We start from the raw sequence: 22,108 nt of genomic DNA on the forward strand, positions 1-22,108 counted from the left end.
CGTAGATCACAATTTCTGGATTTAAAAAGCCTTAGCAGGTTGAGCACAGCCCTGCAGGTACATCGAACCAGTCCCACTACGCAGCATGTGGGAGCAACAAGGGCGCCTCCACCTTCCCACCTGCTTTTTGCACTAGTCCGATTGCGAAAGGAGCTCACAGGAGTCATCACTCCCTTCCCCCCGGTACTGGATTAAGGCTGTTAACAGACGCGGGGGACGGTCGCCCCGCCAGGAGCAGCTGCAGAACCGGGCCGGTCCCCTCGGAGCGGCCGGGCGACGCTCAGGCCGGCCGCCGCCCGGGGCGTGGCGCTCGTGGCGGGGCGGGGCGAGGGGCCGCAGGGGGAGGGACGCCCGCCCGCCGCTGGCCCCGCCCGCCGCGGCCCCCGCCGCAGTCTGCCCGCTCCTCGGCCACCCGGCAGTAGGAGCAGCCCCGGGCGGCGGCGCGACGGTCCCCGCCATGTCTGCGGCCATGAGGCAGAGGTTCGACCAGTTCCTGCACCAGAAGAACTGCATGACTGACATCTTGGCTAAGCTCGAAGCCAAGACCGGCGTGAACCGGAGCTACATCGCGCTCGGTGGGTGCGGGGCCGCGGCCCGCCGGGGGTCGCCGCCGCTGGCCCGGTCCCGGGAGCAGCTCCTGCACCAGCTGCTGGGGAAGCAAGTGGGAGAGAGATCGGGGAAGGCAGTGTGGGCGACAGACAGGGCCGAGCGGCATGCTCGGGGACCAAACTGACTGCGCAAAAAGGCCGGGGGCAGGAGACCCCGCCGGGGCGGCCTGGGGTGGGGGGGCGCCGGCCCGTGTCTGCAGCCAGGTGGCGGAGCGCCCGGGGCCCGGGGAAAGGCCGGCGCTGACGTGTCTGTCCCCGCGGCCGAGCGCCTTGTCCTGTTGGCTTTGCGCGGGGTTGGCGCGGAGCGGCGGGGTCCCCCGCGGGCACGGTGGCGGAGGTCCGCGGTCCTAGCCAGACCTTCCGTGGAGCTCCGCACTTGGAAGGGGTGCCACTCGGGAGGGGTGGGGGCTGCGGGCCGGCGCAGGAATCCAGGCCTCCGGACCCTCTGGGGAGTGGGGTGCCTGGGGCTGGTGCGCGGCACGGCGCGGCCTCCTGGGGGAGTGAGGGCGGGAGGAAGTGCACGAAGGTGCATGCTGCCCGGTATCCCCAGACTCGAGGCAAAGCCCCGCGAAGGCGCAGGCCGAACCTTCGTGAGGTTTGTTTTTCTCGATCGCCTAGTATAGGCCAAGCCTTGCGGGGTGGGCGGGGGCTGCCGGCTCAAGCGCCTGTCATGCCACCTGACCCGCTTCTTTCCTCGTGTCTCCAGGTGTCATTGGGCTGGTGGCTTTGTACCTGGTGTTCGGTTATGGAGCCTCTCTCCTCTGCAACCTGATAGGATTTGGCTACCCAGCCTATGTCTCGTAAGTGGCTCCCCCTGCGACCGTCCCTTCCTCCCCTTCACTCCCCTTCCCCCATCCAGGGCCGCCCTAGTTACTATATCTCCCCATTTCCTGGGCGAGAGCAGTCAGAGCACCGGAGGGTAGTAACGACTGCTTAAGGTTACACATTTTAGAGCCTTAACTTGATGCCTGGTCTTCTGATGACTAGCCGAAATGCGTATTTCATCAGATCGTACTGGCGGCGTGTGTACCTTCTAATGGATGCCCAAATGGAAAGTGTTACAACAAAGTTGTCCTACCTTTACTGCTGGGGAGATCTCGACGGGTACAGAGAACTGATTCCTTCTCCCTAATGATTATTTTAATGTTTATTTCACCTTATGTTTATGTACGTAGACAGTAAAACCCCATCAATTAGGGCTTTCTTAATTCCGGATTAATGTTAATTCAGGCACTGAGGAGAATTTTGTCTTCGTTTAAAAAAGGCTTGCCACTTGTTAAAGGCGATGGAAACACTTATCCTAATAACAAAACAAACCTTACACAATACATCCCTGCTCCTTGGTTATATAAGTGACTCATTTATGTAATTAAATTAAAAATGAATCATATCAGACAGATTAGGATCTGAATTTATTATTGTTTTTACTCTACAGTGTGTTTATTTTGGAAATAGTCTACAATTTCATTTTTCCAGTCATTCAAGTAGGAATTATTCTTCCCCACAATTGAGTTTTGTTTTACTCTACAGCTCTTCCCAGGAAAGCTGGTGGAGTTTGCTTTCATTGAATTGGTCTCTGCAGCTTTCCTCAACCATAGGGATGAAAATAAAGCAAGGAAAAATTTTCAGCTGGGATGCTAAGACACAGATAACGCATAATTACACTTGTGTCTGTCATTGGCTGGGCTAGAATGTAATGTATTACTCGAAAGGAGGAAACGTGGTTTAGAAGAAGTTAGTTCTGATTTGAACAATTAAATTGAAATTACATAAGTAGTAGTTACTCTATTAGTCTGGTATCTTCCCTTAGTGGCCCTCCAGAAAGTCCATAGAGGACACTGCTTGCTTATGAATTTGGAGATCCTCAGTTGAGAAGAGCTTTATCCTCTCCAGCATCACCTGCTAAAGCACCGTCCAGATTTCATACCAAAAGATGCTGAAGCAGACCAGGAGAACTGGTTTGGCCTTCCGATCAATGAAAGAGGTATAAGAATAGCAGTATTCCGTAAAATGTAGTCTCTTGATAGGTAGTGTACAGAGGAAGTTTGCAGGCAACCCTAGTTCAAACTGGCTTGCACATCCCTGTGTCTCTGACAACAGACAGAATCACCCGGTAGCTCACTCCTTTACTTTCACTTTTTTTCTGTTTATGTATGTATTCTCATACAGGAGTTCTTTTAAAAAGAAGGATTTTGAAGCGTTCAGTTTTGTGCTCTGGATATTATTGATCACATTTAGAACTAATCTTGTGTGGCAGTTTAGTAACTGCCTCTCTGCTTGAATTATATTGAACGAGCAAGGAATCTGGATTTTAAAATACTGAATAGCCTAAAAACCTTTTTTTCCATGTGAGTGCTGTTTGGCACATAATCTTGAGAAACATAACCTTCTCTGTTGGTGTGGTTAGATCACGGGTGTGGGTTTTAGAAAGGCAAAAGGTGGAGCCGGCCTGGTGGCACAGTTCACATGTTCCACTTTGGTGGTGCAGGGTTCACCGGTTCAGATCCCTGGTGCAGACATGGCACCGCTTGGCAAGCCATGCTGTGGTAGGCGTCTCACATATAAAGTAGAGGAAGATGGGCACGGATGTTAGCTCAGGGCCAGTTTTCCTCAGCAAAAAGAGGAGGATTGGTAGCAGATGTTAGCTCAGGGCTAATCTTCCTCAAAAAAAAAAAAAAAGAAAAAGAAAGGCAAAAGGCTGTTTCTAGGTGGGATGTGTAGATTCCTGGATATGACTGAAGATGTGGACAGAACTCAAATATGTTTCTCCTTGACCTGAAGTGGATTAATTCTAGCAGGGGCCATTTTTTTAGTCATTTTAAAGTAATTTCAAGCCAGCCAGTTTCAACGTCATTTTTTGTAGTCATTCTGTCATTCAGTTTTTACATAGTCAGTTGAATATTACTGCCTCTTTTTACTTACAATAAGATAAATGTTCCTGTCTATTGCTACGAACTCTGTGAAATGGTCGAGATAGTCATATTTCTGAGTAGTTCGAGTAAGTGAGTTTTACACATTTTAGAATTATTCTATTCACCCAGTATATACACTTTATTTTCTTTTCAATTGGAATATTCTGAAGCAAAGTGACATTTGTGGTACACCTTAATAGGTGTTGGAAAATATTAAAAATCTATTAGAAGGAATTTAGTGATTTAGGCAAAAATTCAGGAAATAGTGAGTATCTCCAGATTAGTATTTCTTCATAGGCTGCTTCCTTTTGGTAGACCCAGCTCTTTTACCTTTAAAATAATGATCATAGGGAATTAAATGAGGGTTAGTTTCTGTGGGGGCTTGGACATTGCCCCCAAATACTGTTCTCAGCCTTGGCTGCCCCTTGGAATTATCTGAAGAGCCTTAAAAAATAGTGATGCCTGGGTTCCAGCCCTAGACATTCTGATATAATTGGCCTGGGGGGGCGGGTGGCCTGAGTTTTGGGATTTTTAAAGCCCCTTGGTCTTTTATAATTGGTGAAGGATTCTGGTGGGCAGCCGATGTTGAGACGTGCTGGTGGAGAGCAGCAGCAGTAACCTCTGCTTTTTACCCTCGAAGACGGGCTGAAGGAAAGGAAAAAATGGCTACCGACTCTGAGAACAGTCCAGAAGCATACCTGGCCTCTTCTTTGTGAAGGAGGTTGAAGGAGACCTGGGATTGTGTGCACAGTCCAAAGCATACAGACCCCGGGTTAGTAAATATTCAGACAGTGTTCCACGAGTCTAATCAAGCCTGTTCACACCCAGCGTGATTGTGTCACTGTCAGAAAGTCCTTGAAAACGGTGGTATTAGTAGCATGTAAACCAGCGTTCCTTCCAGCGTGATTTATGTTCACCTTCACGTTAATTGTTCTTACCTCTTGCAACTCTCCCTGTGCTCCCCAGCCAGAGTTATTTTTAAAAATACAGGCTTATCTATTTAGCAAAAATCAAATGCCAGCTATGTGCCAGGCAGCACTTTGGATGCCCCAGGGACTGAGGTGGACCTGCTCTCTACCCTCTTTGAATGGACTGTCTGCCAGGGTGAGCTGCAGTAAATAGCCCTCTGACAGAGGGCCAGACCCAGAGAAAATGAGCAGGGAGCTGTGGTAGAGAATAACAGGAAGGACCCTCTTTACATTTTTATCTGAGTTACTATTTGAGTTAAGACCTGAGGAATGAGAAGGGGCCAGCCAAGAACAGAGGCAGACAGACGCAGCAGCGTGTGCCAGGCCCTGGGGCAGCAGGCGCTTAGGCTGTTGGAGGTGCGTGCGTGGGACGCGATGTGAGAGGGCCAAGTGGTGAGGGAGGCCAGGAGAGGTGGCGGTGCCATCAGGCATGGGCGGTGTGCGTTTTATTCTGGGTGGTTGTAGGGGGTTTGCTCGTTTTCTGATTGCCTTGGATGGGTTTTAAATAGGGGCTGACATGGTGCGATTTACATTTTAATGTCATCTTGGCTGCTGTGACCTCTGGAAAGAATTGGCGATCCTGCCAAACTATGGCCGATCGCTTCCTTTCTTACCTTTCAGCTTTTGCTCCTGCTGTTTCCTCTCCCTGGGCCATCATGGAGAGGGGCCTGCAGATTGTGTGGAACACTCAGCATCAGGCCCAGAGCCTGCAGGGCGCGGAAGTAAAATTTGGAAAAGCTCGTGGCTTCCTTGCATTCCTCACCTTGGGAAACCTATGGATGGGACTCAGGGCACCTGGCTGCAGGTCGGGTCCTGGCCGGTTGGAGCACGCAGATAGCTGAAGGCCTGGCTGGTGCTCAGGGAGGACAATCAGTTCCTTATTTTTATTATAAAAAATAATTACTCTTGTTTTCTCTTCTCTTTAAAATACTCTTATTTTCTGTGTACATAATTTCCCTTTGAGCTCCTTGAGAGCAGAGCCTTTAATCCTCCACCTGTACGTTTCTAGACTTTTTGGCCACCCTGTCTAGGTGATTTGAGATCTGATTCCAGCCTTCTCATTATCAAAAGCTGTTGACAGAATTACTTTACTCTCTTTCCTTTGTCTCTTCCTGATAAGAGAAGGCAGACTGCTGGATTATAATAGGGAGCTCCATTATTAAGGTAGACCTACCCGCCCCCATTTTGCTGAGATATCATTCACATGCAACCCTTTTAGAGTGTACAGTTCAGTGGTTGGTATGTTTGTAAAGCTGTGCAACCCTCACCACTATCTAATTCCAAAACATTTTCATCACCCCAAAAGGAAACCCGGTACCCGTTAGCAGTCACTTCCCATTGCTCCTACGCCTCGGTCCCTACAAACCACCAGTCTACTGTCTGTCTCTGTGGATTTGCCTGTTCTGGACATTTCCTGTAAATGGAATCACGCGATACGTGGCCTTTTCTTTCTGGTGCAGCGCTGCTCTTAATGGCGCTACACAGATGAGCCTGCTGAGCGGCCTCTCCAGAGCACGTGCTGCGCTGCCCCTTCATGCGCATGGCCCGTTGCCTAAGCCCGAAGGTACCTGCTCCCAGTGGTCCTGTCCCTGCTGCTTTGTCCAGATGGGATTATGAGAGAAAATTTAATGACTTTATTTTCTACTTTAATTTTTGCCCTGCAGAGAAAGGAAAGGAGGGAGGTTTGCTTTGTGTTCTATTCAGCAACCTTTTTGTTTAAAATTCTATAAAAATGTGTACGAATTTTGCTCTTTTCATTTCATATTTTTCTTAAGGATCAGGCTGCCACCTTCCTGGGACCATCAGAGATCAAAAATGTAGTCTGATTCCTTTAGTTTTCACATGATCCCGGGACAGAGAGGGAGAGTGTTTCCCAGGGTCACACAGAGGCCACAGTTGCTCTGGACCCTCAGTTACCACACAGAAATGTGAGCGCATGTTTAGACCCATCTTAGTACCAAGGTTGGAAGACTTAAAGATGTTTCGAGCTCACCATTTTGGTGTCTATATTTAATCTAATGTTTGCTAACACTTTTAAATCTCATGGTCACCTCAGTGGTGCGTCATTTTATCTTCTGTGTGTGCTCACCAACCATTGTAAACTTTCACTGCCGGTACAGAGAGTGTTACTGCTTTTAGCTGTTTGCATGGCTGCTGACCACCTGTGCAGCAGTTTATTCAATAGCTACTTGTGTATCCCTATATAAGTGCTTTACAGATAGAGCTCATTTAATCCTCTCGACAACCCTGCAATGGAAGTGCTATGATTGTTCCCGTTTAACAGACGAGGGAACAGAGGAAGAGAAGTTACTTGATTTGGATGTCACAACTAGTCGATGGTGAAACTGGTATTTAAACCCAGGGAGTCTGGCTCCAAAGTCCATGTTTCTCACTTTTATGTTTTATTACTTCCCATGTGGCTCTTTGTTCCACAGATACGTGCCATAACCCAAGGCAGAGATGAAAATTGAACTGTTGGTGTTAACTTTTTTGTTTATCGGTCTGACACTGTCAACACATTACCTTCATGTACTGTATTGTTCCTCTCAAATAGGGTACTGAAGTCCCAAATCATATGTCTGCACACATGGTCATTGGCAGTGGTTTTTGAACATGTGTTAGAATGTATTGTCAACACTTTTTCTCTTGTTACATGTTATGTAGCATTAATTTATGACAACAGCAATTATAGATAGTTATTTGCAGAGACTTGCTCTGTTTTACCAGTTCGAGCCCATCTAAAGGTGGCACCCTGAATCGGATTTCCTGCAGCAATGCAGCCTTCCCTTTAGTTCTATGTCAGGAGGCAACAAATTTCAAGGAGGAGATGTTTGGGGATGACCCCTGTGAGGTCAGATCAGAAAAGGGATGGTGAGGGGGATAATTTGGAAAAAAAAAAAAAAATGCTTGTCAAAATAACTACAAGAGTTGTAATAATTAACCACAAGTTAAAACGATGGCATCTTCTTAGCTAATGATACACAGCAGATAAAGTGAGGGAACATAGGTTAAAATGGATTGAAAAATACTTGTTTAGGATTTGCAACGGCAGACTCCTGAACAGAGGTGCATTACCCAGAGGAGAGTTTGAGAAAGTCGCCTTGGTGTGACTGACAGTTGTGAACCGCTCCGTTTCGTGGAAGCAGAGCTAGGTTCCCTAGGGATGCTGGAGGATATGTGTTTGTGGTTCTCTTCTTAGACTCGTTAGGGGCGTGTTTGTTTTCTTGTGTTTTTTTTGAGAACTTGTAATTATCTTGCCTTTTCTCTTTTTCGCTCATGAGAACTTGGGAGCAGATACCTTTTCTACTAAGCTGCTTGTGTTCCTATTACACTAGCTTTGCTCTCTGCAACTGGATGTTCTTTGTATGGTGCTTTTAAGAGCAGAGCAGAGCAGAGCATGCCCGCGTTTTACTTCTCTGGGTGGTATGAAGCACATGCAAATATTCTGGCCAGCTGTGCACTTGGATCACAAATATAACTGGCATTCTGAAAGAAATAAATAAATAAAATGAAAATATATATATAACTGCCGTTCTGTAAATTTTGCCTTAGGTAACAGAAATCTTCAACATTTGAGCATTTTACCTTTGTCAGCTTTTTACTGGTTGTCTTTTCACTTAGTATTACTGCTGAACTATTTTAAGATGGAGTTGTGGAGAAAACTAAGAAAATAATCAAATATCCTTATAACAATTTGTGATTATTTTTGTGGAGAAGTACAGCCAGAATTTTGGTTAAGTATTTTTTTCCCCTTGCCTGTGTCAAAGAGAAAAGAAAGTTTTGAGAAACAAATAATATGCATGATGTAAATTATTTATTCATAATCTAGTTTCTGGGCTCTAAAGCAGTTGTGGAGGGAAATCCCATTCCTAATACTGTTGTCCCTTGTTATCTGTCCAGGGGGTTGGTGCCAGGACACCACCTGATACCAAAATCCGGGGGTGCTCAAGTTCCTTATATAAAATGGTGTAGTATTTGCATGTAACCTGCACACATGCTCCCGTGTGCTTTAAATCATCTCTAGATTACTTATAATACCTAACACAATGTAAATGCTATGTAAATAGTTGTTATATTGTTTAGGGAATGATGACAAGGAGAAAAGAGTCTGTACATGTTTAGTACAGACTCAGCCATCATAGGCCTTTTCATCCCTGCTGGATGAATCCATGCATGCAGAACCCACAGATGCAGAGGTCCGACTATACTCTGTTCTGGAATGTTCCCTATAAACCTTAATGAACCTTTTTTCCCTCTCTTTATGTAGGACCTAGAGATTTGGTCTCTCTGTCCTTCTTCTGAGCTGCCTTCGTCTCCCCCCGTCCTGGAGTTCTTCTCTTTTTCAGGAGTTAGTTTTCAACTTAATACCTCATATGGTATTTAAAATAAGTATAAATACATATGGGACCTTTTAAGGTGTATAGTGGCTATTGATAACATTACCAATTAATTAATTTTGAGGAACAGTGAATTAATATAGCAGAAGTTTAAAAACAATTTCAAAAATTGCTAGTGAAATTACTTTTTTGTAGCAGTTGAAATTTAAGTGGGGGCTGTAGAAACCTATCCTGACTTCATTCTATCACTTGCTCACTGTTATGGTTCCCAGGAGTCCCGCTCGGTCACACGGCCACTGCTATATATATCCTGCAGCTTCTGATAGTCAGGCCAGGCGATCTGGTGGAAGGATCATTTACGTGTCAGAGGTAACTCTGCACAGTTGTCTTCATCTTGATGTCACCCCCTTTTGTCTGGGAAAGGTCGGTTTAGGTTGTTCCTGTCTAGATTGTGAGGGTAGTTGAGCTTAAGTTAGACTTCATGATACCATACTTGACATAGATATTCTATTTACAGAGCCATCAATTTTGTTGACAAAGGGTGGTCCCAGTAGGATTCACATCTGCTGTTTTATTGCTTCAGCCATTCATCTTTTTAAACCATCTATCTATCAAACAGTGGAATGCGTTCAGTTCTGAGTTATAAGATGTTAGCTAGGAGAGGTCTCAGAGATCAAGCTGCTGGGGTGATAGTTGCCTTTAACAGATTGGGAAACCAGGGCCACAATCTGAAGTTACTTGACTTGGGTCACAAGTCTCTTGGGGCCAAGCCAGGTTATAGGTGTAGGGATGTCTGATTCCCTTGGCCTGTGCACTGTCAGCAATTCACATGGTTTATATTGGACTGTGCCTAATCTTCCATTTTGCATTAAAAACCAAAGTGGTGCACAGCTGGTTACTAAGATTCCTGTGATTAAACACCAAAGTGTTTGACCACTGAATGACTGCTTTTATTTTCTTTATTATTCAGTGTCCATTAGAGATACTGTTTGGTTTTTTGGGGGTATTTTTTTGGTGAGGAAGGTTGGCCCTGAGCTAACCCTGTTGCCAATCCTCCTCTTTTTGCTTGAGGAAGATTGGCCGTGAGCTAACATCCATGCCAGCCTTACTCTATTTTGTATGTGGGTTGCTGCCAGAGTGTAGCTGATGAGTGGTGTAGGTCCACGCTTGGGATCCGAACCCACGAACCCTAGACAGCCAAAGGGGAGTGCACCGAACTTAACCATTACACCACTGGACTGGCCCCAAGAGACGTTTTATAGATTCATCTTAAAATGTATTTGCTTGTGAATTTAGCTTACTGCATATTGTGCATTTCATGAAGTCGGTCATTTTATACTATGAGAACACTATCTTAAAGGGTAAAGGAGCATGGTATATTTTTTTCATTGTTCTTGTGTAGTCCTCTTAGAAGGTAGTTTCTACATATTTATTTGCCGCTAGCTATCTCCTATCTTTTTTTCAAGTAGGGGAGGAGGAGTGGGCATGACATAAATAGTAAATCAGCAACTCGGTTTTATTGTATGTTGTTTTCTTTCATTAGTCTCTCTCGCTCTGTTGGTCCTTTTGCTTTGAAAGCACACCTGCTCTGCAAGTGTAACTTTTGGAGCACCTGTAGTTTCTGACCTTTTTTTCCTTGAAGAAGAAAAATCTTTTCCTTATTGGCAAGGAAACAAACTAGTGTTTATATCTTAAAACGTGTGATGTTTTGTCCCTTCTAATTTGACACACTGTATGTGTCAAATAATATTTGCAATGGCAGACTCCTAAACAGAGGTAGTAGGAAATAGGAAGACCATTTTGCACTGTCAGGAGTTCCTCCCCACACTCTGATAAATACAGCGCAAAGCAGTCCCATGCGTAGTGGCTGTGGATGGTCACATTGTGTGTCTGCTGCATCAAAAAAGATTGTAAACATTATGGTCTGTATTCTTCATGGTCAAGCTTCAAAGCATCTACCTTGAACTCTGGAATATTTGCTGTTAAACATAACTTACCACCTTAGAAATAGAACAAAGCAAATGGACCAGAAGCAGATGCTTTTTTGTGCTTTAGCAACAGTACATCTCAAAGCTTTTTATCATTGTAGGGTTTTTTTAATTAACTGCTTTTTTTGATGCACTGTCAGTCTGGTCATATAATCTACTCGTTAAAATTAAAATCCTGTTGATGAGTACACCTGCTTTTAGTAGTAAAGCCAATGCTTTGAAGACATACCATGTTTCTTAATTTTATGTCATTTGGCTAGTTTGAATTGTAGTGACTAAGTTACATATGAACTGTGTACAGGACGGGTAATATGTACCCAAGTTTCTTTGGTGTGAGTAACTGGAAGCATATGGACATTGACCTGATAATCACTAGCTATACTAACCTTCGGGCAAATAGCTTAACTTTTATAAAACTCTCTCATATGTAGGGGGCTGGCCCCGTGGCCAAGTGGTTAAGTTCGCGCGCTCCGCTGCAGGCGGCCCAGTGTTTCGTTCGTTCGAATCCTGGGCGCGGACATGGCACTGCTCATCAGACCACGCTGAGGCAGCGTCCCACATGCCACAACTAGAGGAACCCACAACGAAGAATACGCAACTATGTACTGGGGGGCTTTGGAGAGAAAAAGGAAAAAATAAAATCTTTAAAAAAAAAAAAAAACTCTCTCATATGTAAAAGGGGGGAATAATATTTGTCAAACATTTAGCACAGAATCAGACATTCAGTAAGTGCTTAACCAGGGCTCGTTGTTTCTATTAACATACAAAGAGGAAAATTGACTTAATTTTAGTCATAGTTCTCTAACTCTGTGTCATTGGGCTTTTAAATGATTAAGAAAACCTCCTAAGTAGTATTTTCTTTCACTTATTTTCACTTATTTTTCCACTTACCTCTTTTTCGTTCCTTGTCTTACCAGTTTTTTCCTGTACTTCTATCAGCAGCATTGTTATTCCACGAGCCATGAAGTACAGTAAAGTTTTCTTCTTCAAAGTTGTAAATATGTGGTTTGGCTAGTGGCTTTCTTCTGTTTTGGGACAGTGGTATCCATGTTCCTAAGCACTGGGTATAATTTTAACTAACAGTTTTTTAATATTAAATCCAGTTTTTACTTTGTTTTATTCCCATGGAGATTTCCAGTTTCCCATAACTCCTCCTCCAAAACCCCCCTTCCTGGGGCCCCTGCCGCAGGCACACATGGGCTGCTTAATTGGGAGTGGAACCATTTTTTGACTGTGGACTTTGGGTCCATGAGAATCATTGTTTTGGCCGAAAGGTTTAAGGACAGTATCAGTACATTGTCAGCGCCAGGCGTCTGCTTCCTGGTTCAGCGTGCCTCTGTCACTGATCACCCAGCTCCTCTCACCGTTTCCTTCGTCCCCCTCTGCTAAGAATCTACTGGAGAAAAGGAAAGCCAGCCAGGTTTTTGGTTTGTACTGACAGCAAATAATCTTATTTACTTTTTTCCTTTTTTTATCTTAAGAAAAATTATCACAAAGTAAAGAAGATTAAGCTAGACAGTCTTATTTCCTGTTAGAAGCTCCCTTTAAGTATATCATTTGGAATATAGGATGTAGGAATGAATACTTGCAAAACTTCTAAATGAGCTTTTTGGATTTGTCATCTGTCTTTTGCTTACCCTTCATTGTATACATATATGTGTATAATACATAAATATAATAGATGCGTATATACTCCATTCTACTGTAGGGAATGACATTTTTCAATTTAATGATGTGAGTGAAGGCATTGAAATACCCATTAACCAGGAATAACCTTTGATTCTGAAAGAGTTGATAAGGATTATTATAGTTAATTTATAACTACATTTAAGTAAGAGAATGTAACATCCATCCCAACGATACAATGTCACTGAAGTTGTCATTGATGGAAGAAGAAAATCTCAGTAAGTGAAACTGTGACAGAAATATCTCAGATGTAGAAAATATGGCTTCCCCCACCATATCTGCTTTTCCATTTGCTAGTTTTAATTTCTTAATGATATAACCATAGAATATTTACAATAGTAAAGATTAGGTAGAAGTTGGGTAGCATATTATTTGACATATTTTTTGTATTTGTTAATTGCTTAAACTTCTGAATGCTATTACATGTTACACATAATAAATATGGACTTTGTTCTAAAAAGACAAGGGTTCAAAACAAATATAAATGGCTTGTACAATTCATATATAGAAAAGCATTTTTATCTATTTTGCTTACTAAGAGCATGAATCTGAATTAAGAGCATGTACAAGTGGATGTTTTCCCTCATGGATGTGTTGTGTCTATAATAATTCTAAAAATATTGTGGAGGGTTATCTCTTTCCTGTCCCCCCAAGTGAGCGTTAACTGAACATTTTGAAAAATTTACTTGTTAGATGAAACCTCAGCGAGGGAAGCATAGCTGGTTCTAACCATGTCTAAATGTCTAGCAAGCTTGGCTTGAAAAGCTTTTGGTGGTGCCGCTCACCTCTCTTATCAGGATTCAGTCAGCTGCATCCCTTAACAGTGGCCTGAGCAATAACGACCTTGAATTGTCTAACGTAAGCAGCAGTCTGGAGGCTGACACTCCATGGCTGGTGCAGCAGAGATCCACGCTCTCTCCTGCTGACCTTGGAGTGCTGGCTTTCCTCCTCGTGCTGGTTGCCCCAAGGTTAGCAAGATTGCCTCCTTTAGTGCTGGCCCTCACAAAATTATGAAACTCATGAACAGTCCTTACTTTACATGATTTCTTTCTAATGAAGTGCTTAGGGGCTTTGCAGCCTAGTCGTGTCCATGGGTCAGGGAATATCTTAGGTTCTCTGAATGATGACTCCTAATTTGGGAGGGACAGTCTCAGCCCAGGACCATCTCTGCTCAACCTTTGTTTTCTTCACATGTGTTTAATGCTGTCCTTTGGCCATTCCTGGTTCCTGCCCTTGCTTTTAGAAAACAGCAGCAAAGGTATGAAGAAATAGATGGGCCAACAAGGGTAGAGGCAGCTAGTACCAGTCACTGGGGCTCACTGGTCTGGATGAGGGCTGGCCAGTGGGGTAGATTATGTCCATATCAGTACTAATCCAATACATAACAAATTTTGGCCAGTCCACCTTTGCAGCCTGGGCCTGGGAACTGTTTTCAGCAGTGTCAGAATTTGTTCCCACTGACCTGCAAGTAGGATTTCTGGGATTTCAGCTCACTCTACTCTTTGTAGCATTTGGGATTTGAAGAGTGAGGTATAATGAAAATCCATGGGTAATTCTCTAATCTCCTTTTAGCCTTATTAACAATGCTATTAATCCTTTACCTGCTCTGCTTAGCCAGAAGGACTGGAGTGTTACTGTTGCCCTCTTTTCTTTTCAATCTCTTGCCTCCCTATGAAAATAAATTATTACCATGTTATAATTATTACCCAGTAAGAGAATATTTACTGAGTCCTTACCCCATTCCAGTTGTTGTTTCTAAGTACTTTACACGTGTTAACTAATTTAATTTTCACAACAACACAGTAAGATTTATTATTCCTACTTGACAGATAAGGAAACTAAGGCCCAGAATAACTTGACCAGGGTCATGTGTCTAGCGAGTGGTGGAACCAGGATGCAAAGCTGCACGCTCAGGATGGTGAGATGATGTCAAGCCAGACGAGCACTGGGAAGAAATGAAGGGAAAAGCCTGGCTCTTCCATAATTCAGTGTAATTCATAATTTTCTGATAGTTTGCTTTGTTTAAAGAGAAAATTAGAATGAGTCAGTTTCATGTGATGAGCTGTATGACTTTTCTCTCTGTATCTTTCTGTATATGTGTGAATTGAAGGGCTTTTAATGCTCTAACACACCACGGATTGTGTCTGATCATTGTTAGAGAAATTTGTTTGTAAGAAACTCATGAGCTGTTTCCTCAAGAGAGAAATTAAATGAATGTTCACTTTAGTGTTTGTTTTTAACAAAGCCCTAAAGAGAGACCTAGTCTCTTAGGAGGAAGTAGTTATAGAAAGTCTGGTGCCCGTTTTTTTTTCCCCCCAAATAGAATTTTTTTCCTCCCTTTTGTTATAAAAAATAGTACATACTCATTGCAAAGACCTTAAAAAAGTAAAGTTCTGCAATCGCAATACCCAGGATTAACTCTATACAATTTTAAGTATATATTTCTGGGTGCCATTCTTGGTCTGTAAACACACAAATATATCTTTTTTTTTTTTAACACAAAATTAGTAATTTCCTTTTTACACTCAACACTATATCTTGGACATCTTTCCCTGTTAATATCCTTTTTAAAGATTTCAGAATATTTCATTGTATGGATACACCAAAATGTATTTCAACAGTCCATTCCTGCTCTTAAAAAATGAGCGAACACATGCCCCCGTGAACTTTGAGTTGAAATTCATTTGAGTATCAGTGTTTCCTCTTCGAACTTCATTATTTTGTCTGTAAAATGTAGAATTTGAACTAGTGCATCTCTAAGATGTTTTCCCACTCAGTAGTCTACGATTTGTGATTCTGCTCAGTGACTGTTTAGAACTGCCAGCTGCTCCTGTAGCGTTGCCAGCCGGCGTCTGCACCCCAGCCACGTCTCTGCTGCTCGCCCAGCACTCACTTCTCTTTTGCCTCCTGCTTGAGGGCGGTGGAGCTCTGCCCCTACTGCATGGTAGGTGGCTCAGGAGAGAGAACAAAGAAGTCCCAGCACCGAGCCTAGGTGGCCAGGCCTTGGGAATATGGCAGTAAGTCTGCAGAGAGCAGTGTAAGACCATAGTGTCTGTCTTTTGTCAGTGGCCCCCCTGGAAGTAGTTCTGAGCCCAGGGTCAGTGTCTGTGGTGCAGCTAACATATGCCACTTGAGGCTGAGGTGGCACTAGATAGAGTAAGTCAGTGGCCTAGTACTATGGAGAGCGTGGTTGCAGTTGTCCCCAACTGCTGTTGGGACAGTTTCAGAGTTCATCTAGGGTTTGGCTTTTCTTGTCTCTTGGCGTCTCTTTCTCTGCTGGAAAGGGGTGGCCTGCTCCCTGGCTACAGCAGATTGGACCCAAATCGGTCATTTGGATTTTCTCTCCTAGAAGTAACATGGGGAGGTGGAGCTGAGACAGAAACTTGAAGCTGGTGGTTCTGAAACTTGGCTCTGCCTTAGGATCACCTGCATAGCTTTCTGAACACACATGCCTGTGCTCTGTGTGCCATGGAGTCTGAATACTCAGTCTGAAGAAGGACCTGGGCATGTATCATTTAGTCAGTTCCCGAGGTGGATGTGGGTCATCACCTGAGTCTGAGAGCCAGTGGACTAGGGCACGAACTCAACACCATCCTGTTCACTTCTGGTGGTTCCCCTGCAGCCCCACCACCCACGGAAGAGGATGGAGCGCACAGCCGTCCTCCCGGGATCTGAATGTTGAGACTGACCTTTCCTCCTGTTTGCCTGCTTTGTGACCACTGTCACCTTCCTGAGCCTTGATTTCCTCCAGTATAGGAGTAGATCTCTGGGGTCCCTTCCAAAAGTAAGATTATAAGCTCCTTTGTATTATATTAATGCCATAAATATTTATTAAATGCTCACTTAGGACCAGACGTTTTGCTAAGTGCTCTGCAGGCTGGTGGTGAGTTATTCTAGTGAGGAAAACAGCATGGGCTGGTGGGACAGGCACAGGCTCTGTTGGAGTCAGTCTTAGGTGTGAATTCAATCTCTGTTCCTTGTAGATGGGTGCCCTGCACAAGTTATTTTTCTTCCCTAAGCCTCAGTTTCTTCCTCTCGAAAATGAGAATAACAATACCCATTCCATAGGGCTATTAGGAAGGTTAAATTAAATAATTGTTAGGTTCCTACCCCTCCCATTCTTTAGCTTTGCCATTTTGGCTGGACTGCAAATGACCTAAAGGCGTTGAGGGCATCTTATGATTTCTTGAATCCCTTACGTTGCCTGATAGGTTGGTACATCCTCCTTCTGATATGTGAGGTGAAATATGATTCAGTACATGGACATGGCAGAAGAGTGTATTGTTGAGTCACCTGTGTCCACTCACATGGCCAAGGAAGTGTATAAGTAAATAGCATTCTGGAAACCCCAGTTTTAAACTCTTTTCTTTGCTCTTTTTTTTTTGGGTGAGGAAGATTGGCCCTGACTTAACATCTGTTGCCAGTCTTCCTCTATTTTGTATGTGGGATGCTGCCTCAGCATGGCTTGGCAAGCGGTGTGTAGGTCTGTGCATGGGATCTGAACCTGCGAACCCTGGTCTGCTGAAGCAGAGCGCATGAGCTTAATCACTACACCACCGGGCAGGCTCCCTTCTTTCACCTTTTTGAGTCTCAGGTTCTTCAGCTGTAAACTGAGTGGGTTAGACTATCTTTTATGTTCTTTCTTGTTCTGACTAGCTTATGATGTTGTGACTGAAGGCTTTCTTAGTTCATTTAAAAAGTGAACATTGTGCTATTTTAAATTAAAACAATAACTAAATGCTCCAGTAGTATGAGAAGTTCTATAAAAACTCTAAATGAGCCTCTGTGGTCTTTTCCAGTCTTCTTTCATGTGCCCTTGTTTCTCTACAGAGAAGTGATCGGTGTGTGTGTTCAATTTTGAGTTCTTTTCTTTCTGCTTTTCATTGTTACCATATAGTCTTCCAAGGGTCTTCACATGGAAACTTTTGAAATCGTATTGTTAATTTAGGGAACCATTTTTTTAATTCCTTGAAGCACTGAACTTGAACTGTTTAGGGTAGTTTTTCTGTTTTTGAATCCGTGGATCTTGACTAACGTCTTAAAAATAATGACGTAGAATGGAATTGAAAATACCAGAATGGTTTCGTGAAATGTTTATTTCGGTTTGTATTTGCGTGTGGATCTGCGTGGTGACTGGATCACGTGTGTGTGCTTAGTCGTGGACTGCTTTGGTTCCCAAAACTAAGACCTTAAGTGAAGATAACTGTATCCCCTCTGCCCAGGATGGATACGTAAGAAACAAATTTTATCATACTAATAACTTAAAAAATCCACTTAAATATAAATAGACAAACATACGCTATACCAAATAAAGCACAGAGGAAAAAAACCTTACATGTAAAGGGCGTCCTGTTGTTAGTTCTTTGGTTAACATGCTTGCCTACACTTTTCCTTTGGCGCAGTATTACATTAGCTAGCTTCTGTCTGAGGAAAGCTAACACCGCAAGTTATAAGCCGTTATTTTATAATCAGCTCTCTTAAATTTGTTTCATAAGATTCTTGTGTTTAAAGTGAGAAACTTTTGCCAGTCTTGACGTTCAAAGCAGTATTGACTTCATCTTCCTCTCCTCTTCCTTATGTCATCAGCAGGCATCTCGTTCAACCGTAACTTCCCCCCCTTGGCTGTTTTCATAAAACCCTCAGGCATGCACACATGCACGCACACATACACCCAAAGCTGCTTCTAATTAATTCAGAGGCTTTCTTAGTGAATGACTCAGCATGACTCAGCAGCCTAACTGTCTCTTCGGGGATCCCCTTTCACCAAGTAGCCGATGTATTTTCAATAGTTAACCCATCTCACAGGCTAAAGAAGATTCAGATTTCTTCCAGTTGACTATTTTAGTCCAGCTCAATTATGATAAGTATCCAGACATATGTTAGGATAGGATAAAAAATTATGGAATTCAGGTTTAGAATGAAGAGATTCCCAGGACTGGAGGAAATTTCTATGATTCAGAAGTAACAGAAGCTTATTTTAAATTTATTTCCATTTATTTGCAGAATGAATTTTGTTTAACCGGTAGTTGGTACTGAGAAAGTCATGTTATTAACTGAGGGGAGGAAAGACCCCAGCCTGAGGATCACATGACAGTCAGAACCAGATGGACACCGTGATGTTTGTTTTCACTGCCTGTTATGATGTTGTGGACTTTGGACAGCACCTGAACTGGGTTCCAGAAGTTCCTTTATGGGAATTCCTGCTCACCCATGATGTATCTCAGTTATTGAAAGTGCATGAGAGCTGAGCTGCCATAAGGGAATTCTTGTATCCCGGTGGCAGGACTCCACCTGCGAGTGGGCATGACTCGAGTTCCCAGTCATTGGTGGTAGCTCCTGGGGCCTGAGTGGACATCCAGGGCCAGCTGGTGCTGGTTTCTCTGGTGACCTGAAGACTGGTAACAAGTAGTTATAATGGCTTGTCCTGATATCTCCACATTGCTTCCTATTGTTTTGTTGTCCTCACGCATCTAGTGACATGGTGCACACGTTTGCCTGAGTTTCTCAGTTGATGTTGGAGGGTAGGCTTTGAAAGTGTAATGTTTGAGAACGTTTACTGAGATCTTACTGCATGCTACACTTGTATTGCCTTTCAGAATTAAAGCCATCGAGAGTCCCAACAAAGAAGATGATACGCAGTGGCTGACCTACTGGGTAGTGTATGGTGTGTTCAGCATTGCCGAATTCTTCTCTGACCTCTTCCTGTCATGGTTCCCCTTCTACTACATGCTGAAGGTACGTTGGCTTTGCCTGAACTGCTCTGTTTCCATCCAGGTGTGTTTTTGCTTTGCTCCCTGACACTAAAATAAACTCCATTTCAGGACCTATCCACAAGGATGGGAAAAAATACTCTAATGTTGAGCATCTGTGGCTCTGCCTCAGGTTAGAAACAGGAAGACAGGATTCGACGTGTCTCACTTCTTTTGTATACTATCTTGGAAACAGCCTAAGCATTTGTGTGTTCAAGGTGTGTTAAGAGTAAAAGGTGGAAATACCATGACCTAGCACCAACAGTGCTATTAGTTTGCCAGGATCCCACCTTCAAGTGGCGATGTTGCCTACATTTGATGCAGAAGTATTGGAAATATTGGCAGGCTGTCGGTTATTCACAGTGGTGAGCAGGAGTCATTATTTCTGAAGAAACTATTTCTTATACAGATTTGGAGAAAAAAGATGTGAAATGGGCCCTCGGAGGAGGTCATTTTAATACCTCTGGCAGGTGCAGTAGTCAGGGATTGGCCCTGCCACGTCCTGTGTTTGGCAGACGACTAGCCTTGGTTACCACCTTGTGAGGAAAAGGAGTTAGGAAGTTGAAACTCATTCCTAACGGGACGTGTATCAACTCCAGCCATGCACCAGAGGTGAATGAGAATGAGAAAGTTCACACTTGTTAATTGAGTAATTCTTACTCTCTAAATGGGACAAGCTGTCCTCAGTTGATTGCTCAAGTGTCTTCCGTGGAAGAGGCCCTACTTCCTGTTAGTTGCATTGGATGTAAACAGTGCCTCAGGTTCACAGAGCCAGACTTCCCAAGCTGGAGTGGGCGGGTGGTCCAGCCCTTAGGAATTCTGGAGGCTCTTCTTTCCTTTCATACCCTTTATTTTTTGTTTTGAGGAAGATTAACCCTGAGCTAACGTCTGCTGCCAGTCCTCCTCTTTTTTGCTGAGGAAGACTGGCCCTGAGCTAACATCCATGCCCATCTTCCTCTACTTTATATGTGGGATGTCTACCACAGCATGACTTACCAAGCGGTGCCATGTCCACATCCGGGATCCGAACTGGCAAACTCCGGGCCGCCAAAGCGGAACGTGTGCACTTACCCGCTGCGCCACCGAGCCGGCCCCCCTTTCATACCCTTAAGTATTTGTTTTAATAAAAGTTATACATGAAATAAGGATTCAAATAGTTTTGTAAGATTGTTGAAGAAAAACAGCAGTTCTGCACTCCTGCCCCATGTATTTCCTTCCTTTAGAGGGAACCACTATCCCTTAATTTACGGCAGATTATTTTGTCATGTACCTGTGTGTGTGTTAATTTTTCTGTTTTATGCATTAGCTCTTGATTCCCACTGGAAGATAAGGATTTGCCTCCCTTTCCTCCCTTGTCCCTGCCACACTCACGCAGCCTTCCCATGTCCCCATCTTCCTCGGGTGTCTATATCATAATTTTGGTTAAACATGCGCCGCTGACATTATTATGACTTGCAAATACGGTTTAGTTGGGCCATATAGTGCACATATCATGTACATGTAGTGTTCGTACACAGTTTTTTATTTCCCCCGGAACCAATAGTTGTTTTCTTATTTATGAATTCAGACCTGTTTCTTTCTAGTGTCATCATTTCAATTTATCCTACTTTTTCTCCATTTCTATTTACTTTCTTTTTAAACTTTTAATCTAAAAAATTTAGATAATAGGCAATTAGATACAGGATGCTCTTTCAGGAAGCTCTTTGGTTTCCCCCAGCCGAACCACCGCCATATTGATAATATCTCGATTTTTAATTCTGGGTAATTGTGGTGACATTTCTTCTTTCTCTCTGGTCTGTTTATTTGTATTTTCTTTCTTCTTCCTGGGAGACTGTCTCACTCTGATCTTCCAATTTTCAGGTTGTTCCATTCTGCTATTTATGTCGTATGTTGTGTTCTTTTCTTTTTTTTTTTTGTGAGGAAGATTGTCCCTGAGCTGACAGCTGTGCCAGTCTTCCTCTGTTTTGTGTGTGGGATGCCGCCAAGCGTGTCTCGGTCTGTGCCCAGGATCCAAACCTGTGAACCCCAGGCCGCCGAAGCAAAGTGTGTGAACTTACCCACCATCCCACCAGGCCAGCCCTGTGGTGTTCTTTTTCTCAATTATTGTATTTTTCATGCCTCATATTTTTGTTCAGCTCTTTCCTATGTTTTCTTGTTCTTTCATATTGCTGATATTTTCTCTTATTTCTTTTAGTACAGTTAGCAATCCAATTTAAACTTCTTGGTCAGTCAGTTCTAATAGTTTTGCTACTGATAGAATCTGTGGTTGACTGTGTGGTCTTTCTCTTGAAATGGTGGTTCTTTTCAAATCCCTTGTTATTTTTCCCATAAGCTCGTTTTCCTCCAGGGGTACCAGCTCCTCTGTCGGGCACTTCAGTCCATGCCAGTCCTCGTGGGGCTGGGTCGGGGTGGATGAGTCCTAGGCTGTGGAGCCCCAGGCAGCAGAGGAGCTGCAGTTAATCACTGTTTCCCCATAAAATAGCTCCTCAGGCCGAGGCGCCACCCTTTGCTCCCCTGAGCAGCGTTAGACGGAGATGCTCCTAAGTTGTGATTCACGGCTCTAGGGTTGGAGCAGGGCGGGGAGGGGAGGAACTGCCCTGGCTGCTTAGTCCCCACCTGTGTTCCTCAGCACCTGACAAGGACGGGGCTTCTATGCCAAAACCTCTGCTTTACGGAAAAGTACAGGAGAATGGTTTTTACCTTGGAGTTGTAGAAGCAAGACAAAATGTAAAGTAACAAAGAAAAAGATTTGATAAATTTGACTAATTTTAGAAAATTCCAGTGCTATATGACAATGAGCAGCATAGACAAAGTTAAAATAATGACAGACTAGGAGGATATATTTACAATATTTACACCA

The 22,108-nt window shown here is 43.7% G+C and overlaps 1 protein-coding gene across 1 annotated transcript in view; it reads left to right on the forward strand.

Moving 5' to 3' along the window:
- Positions 1–314: 314 nt before the first annotated feature.
- REEP5 (receptor accessory protein 5) overlaps positions 315–22,108 on the forward strand; it is a 36,802-nt gene continuing 15,008 nt past the window's right edge. Inside the window, exons 1-3 of the mRNA XM_023617861.2 lie at positions 315–575; positions 1,315–1,408; positions 19,096–19,234. Of these exons, the coding sequence (XP_023473629.1) occupies positions 458–575; positions 1,315–1,408; positions 19,096–19,234 (351 nt within the window). The 5' untranslated portion in view covers positions 315–457. The remainder of the gene's footprint in view (positions 576–1,314; positions 1,409–19,095; positions 19,235–22,108) is intronic.

Source organism: Equus caballus, chromosome 14, assembly GCF_041296265.1.
Source record: "Equus caballus isolate H_3958 breed thoroughbred chromosome 14, TB-T2T, whole genome shotgun sequence".
NCBI lineage: Eukaryota > Metazoa > Chordata > Mammalia > Perissodactyla > Equidae > Equus > Equus caballus.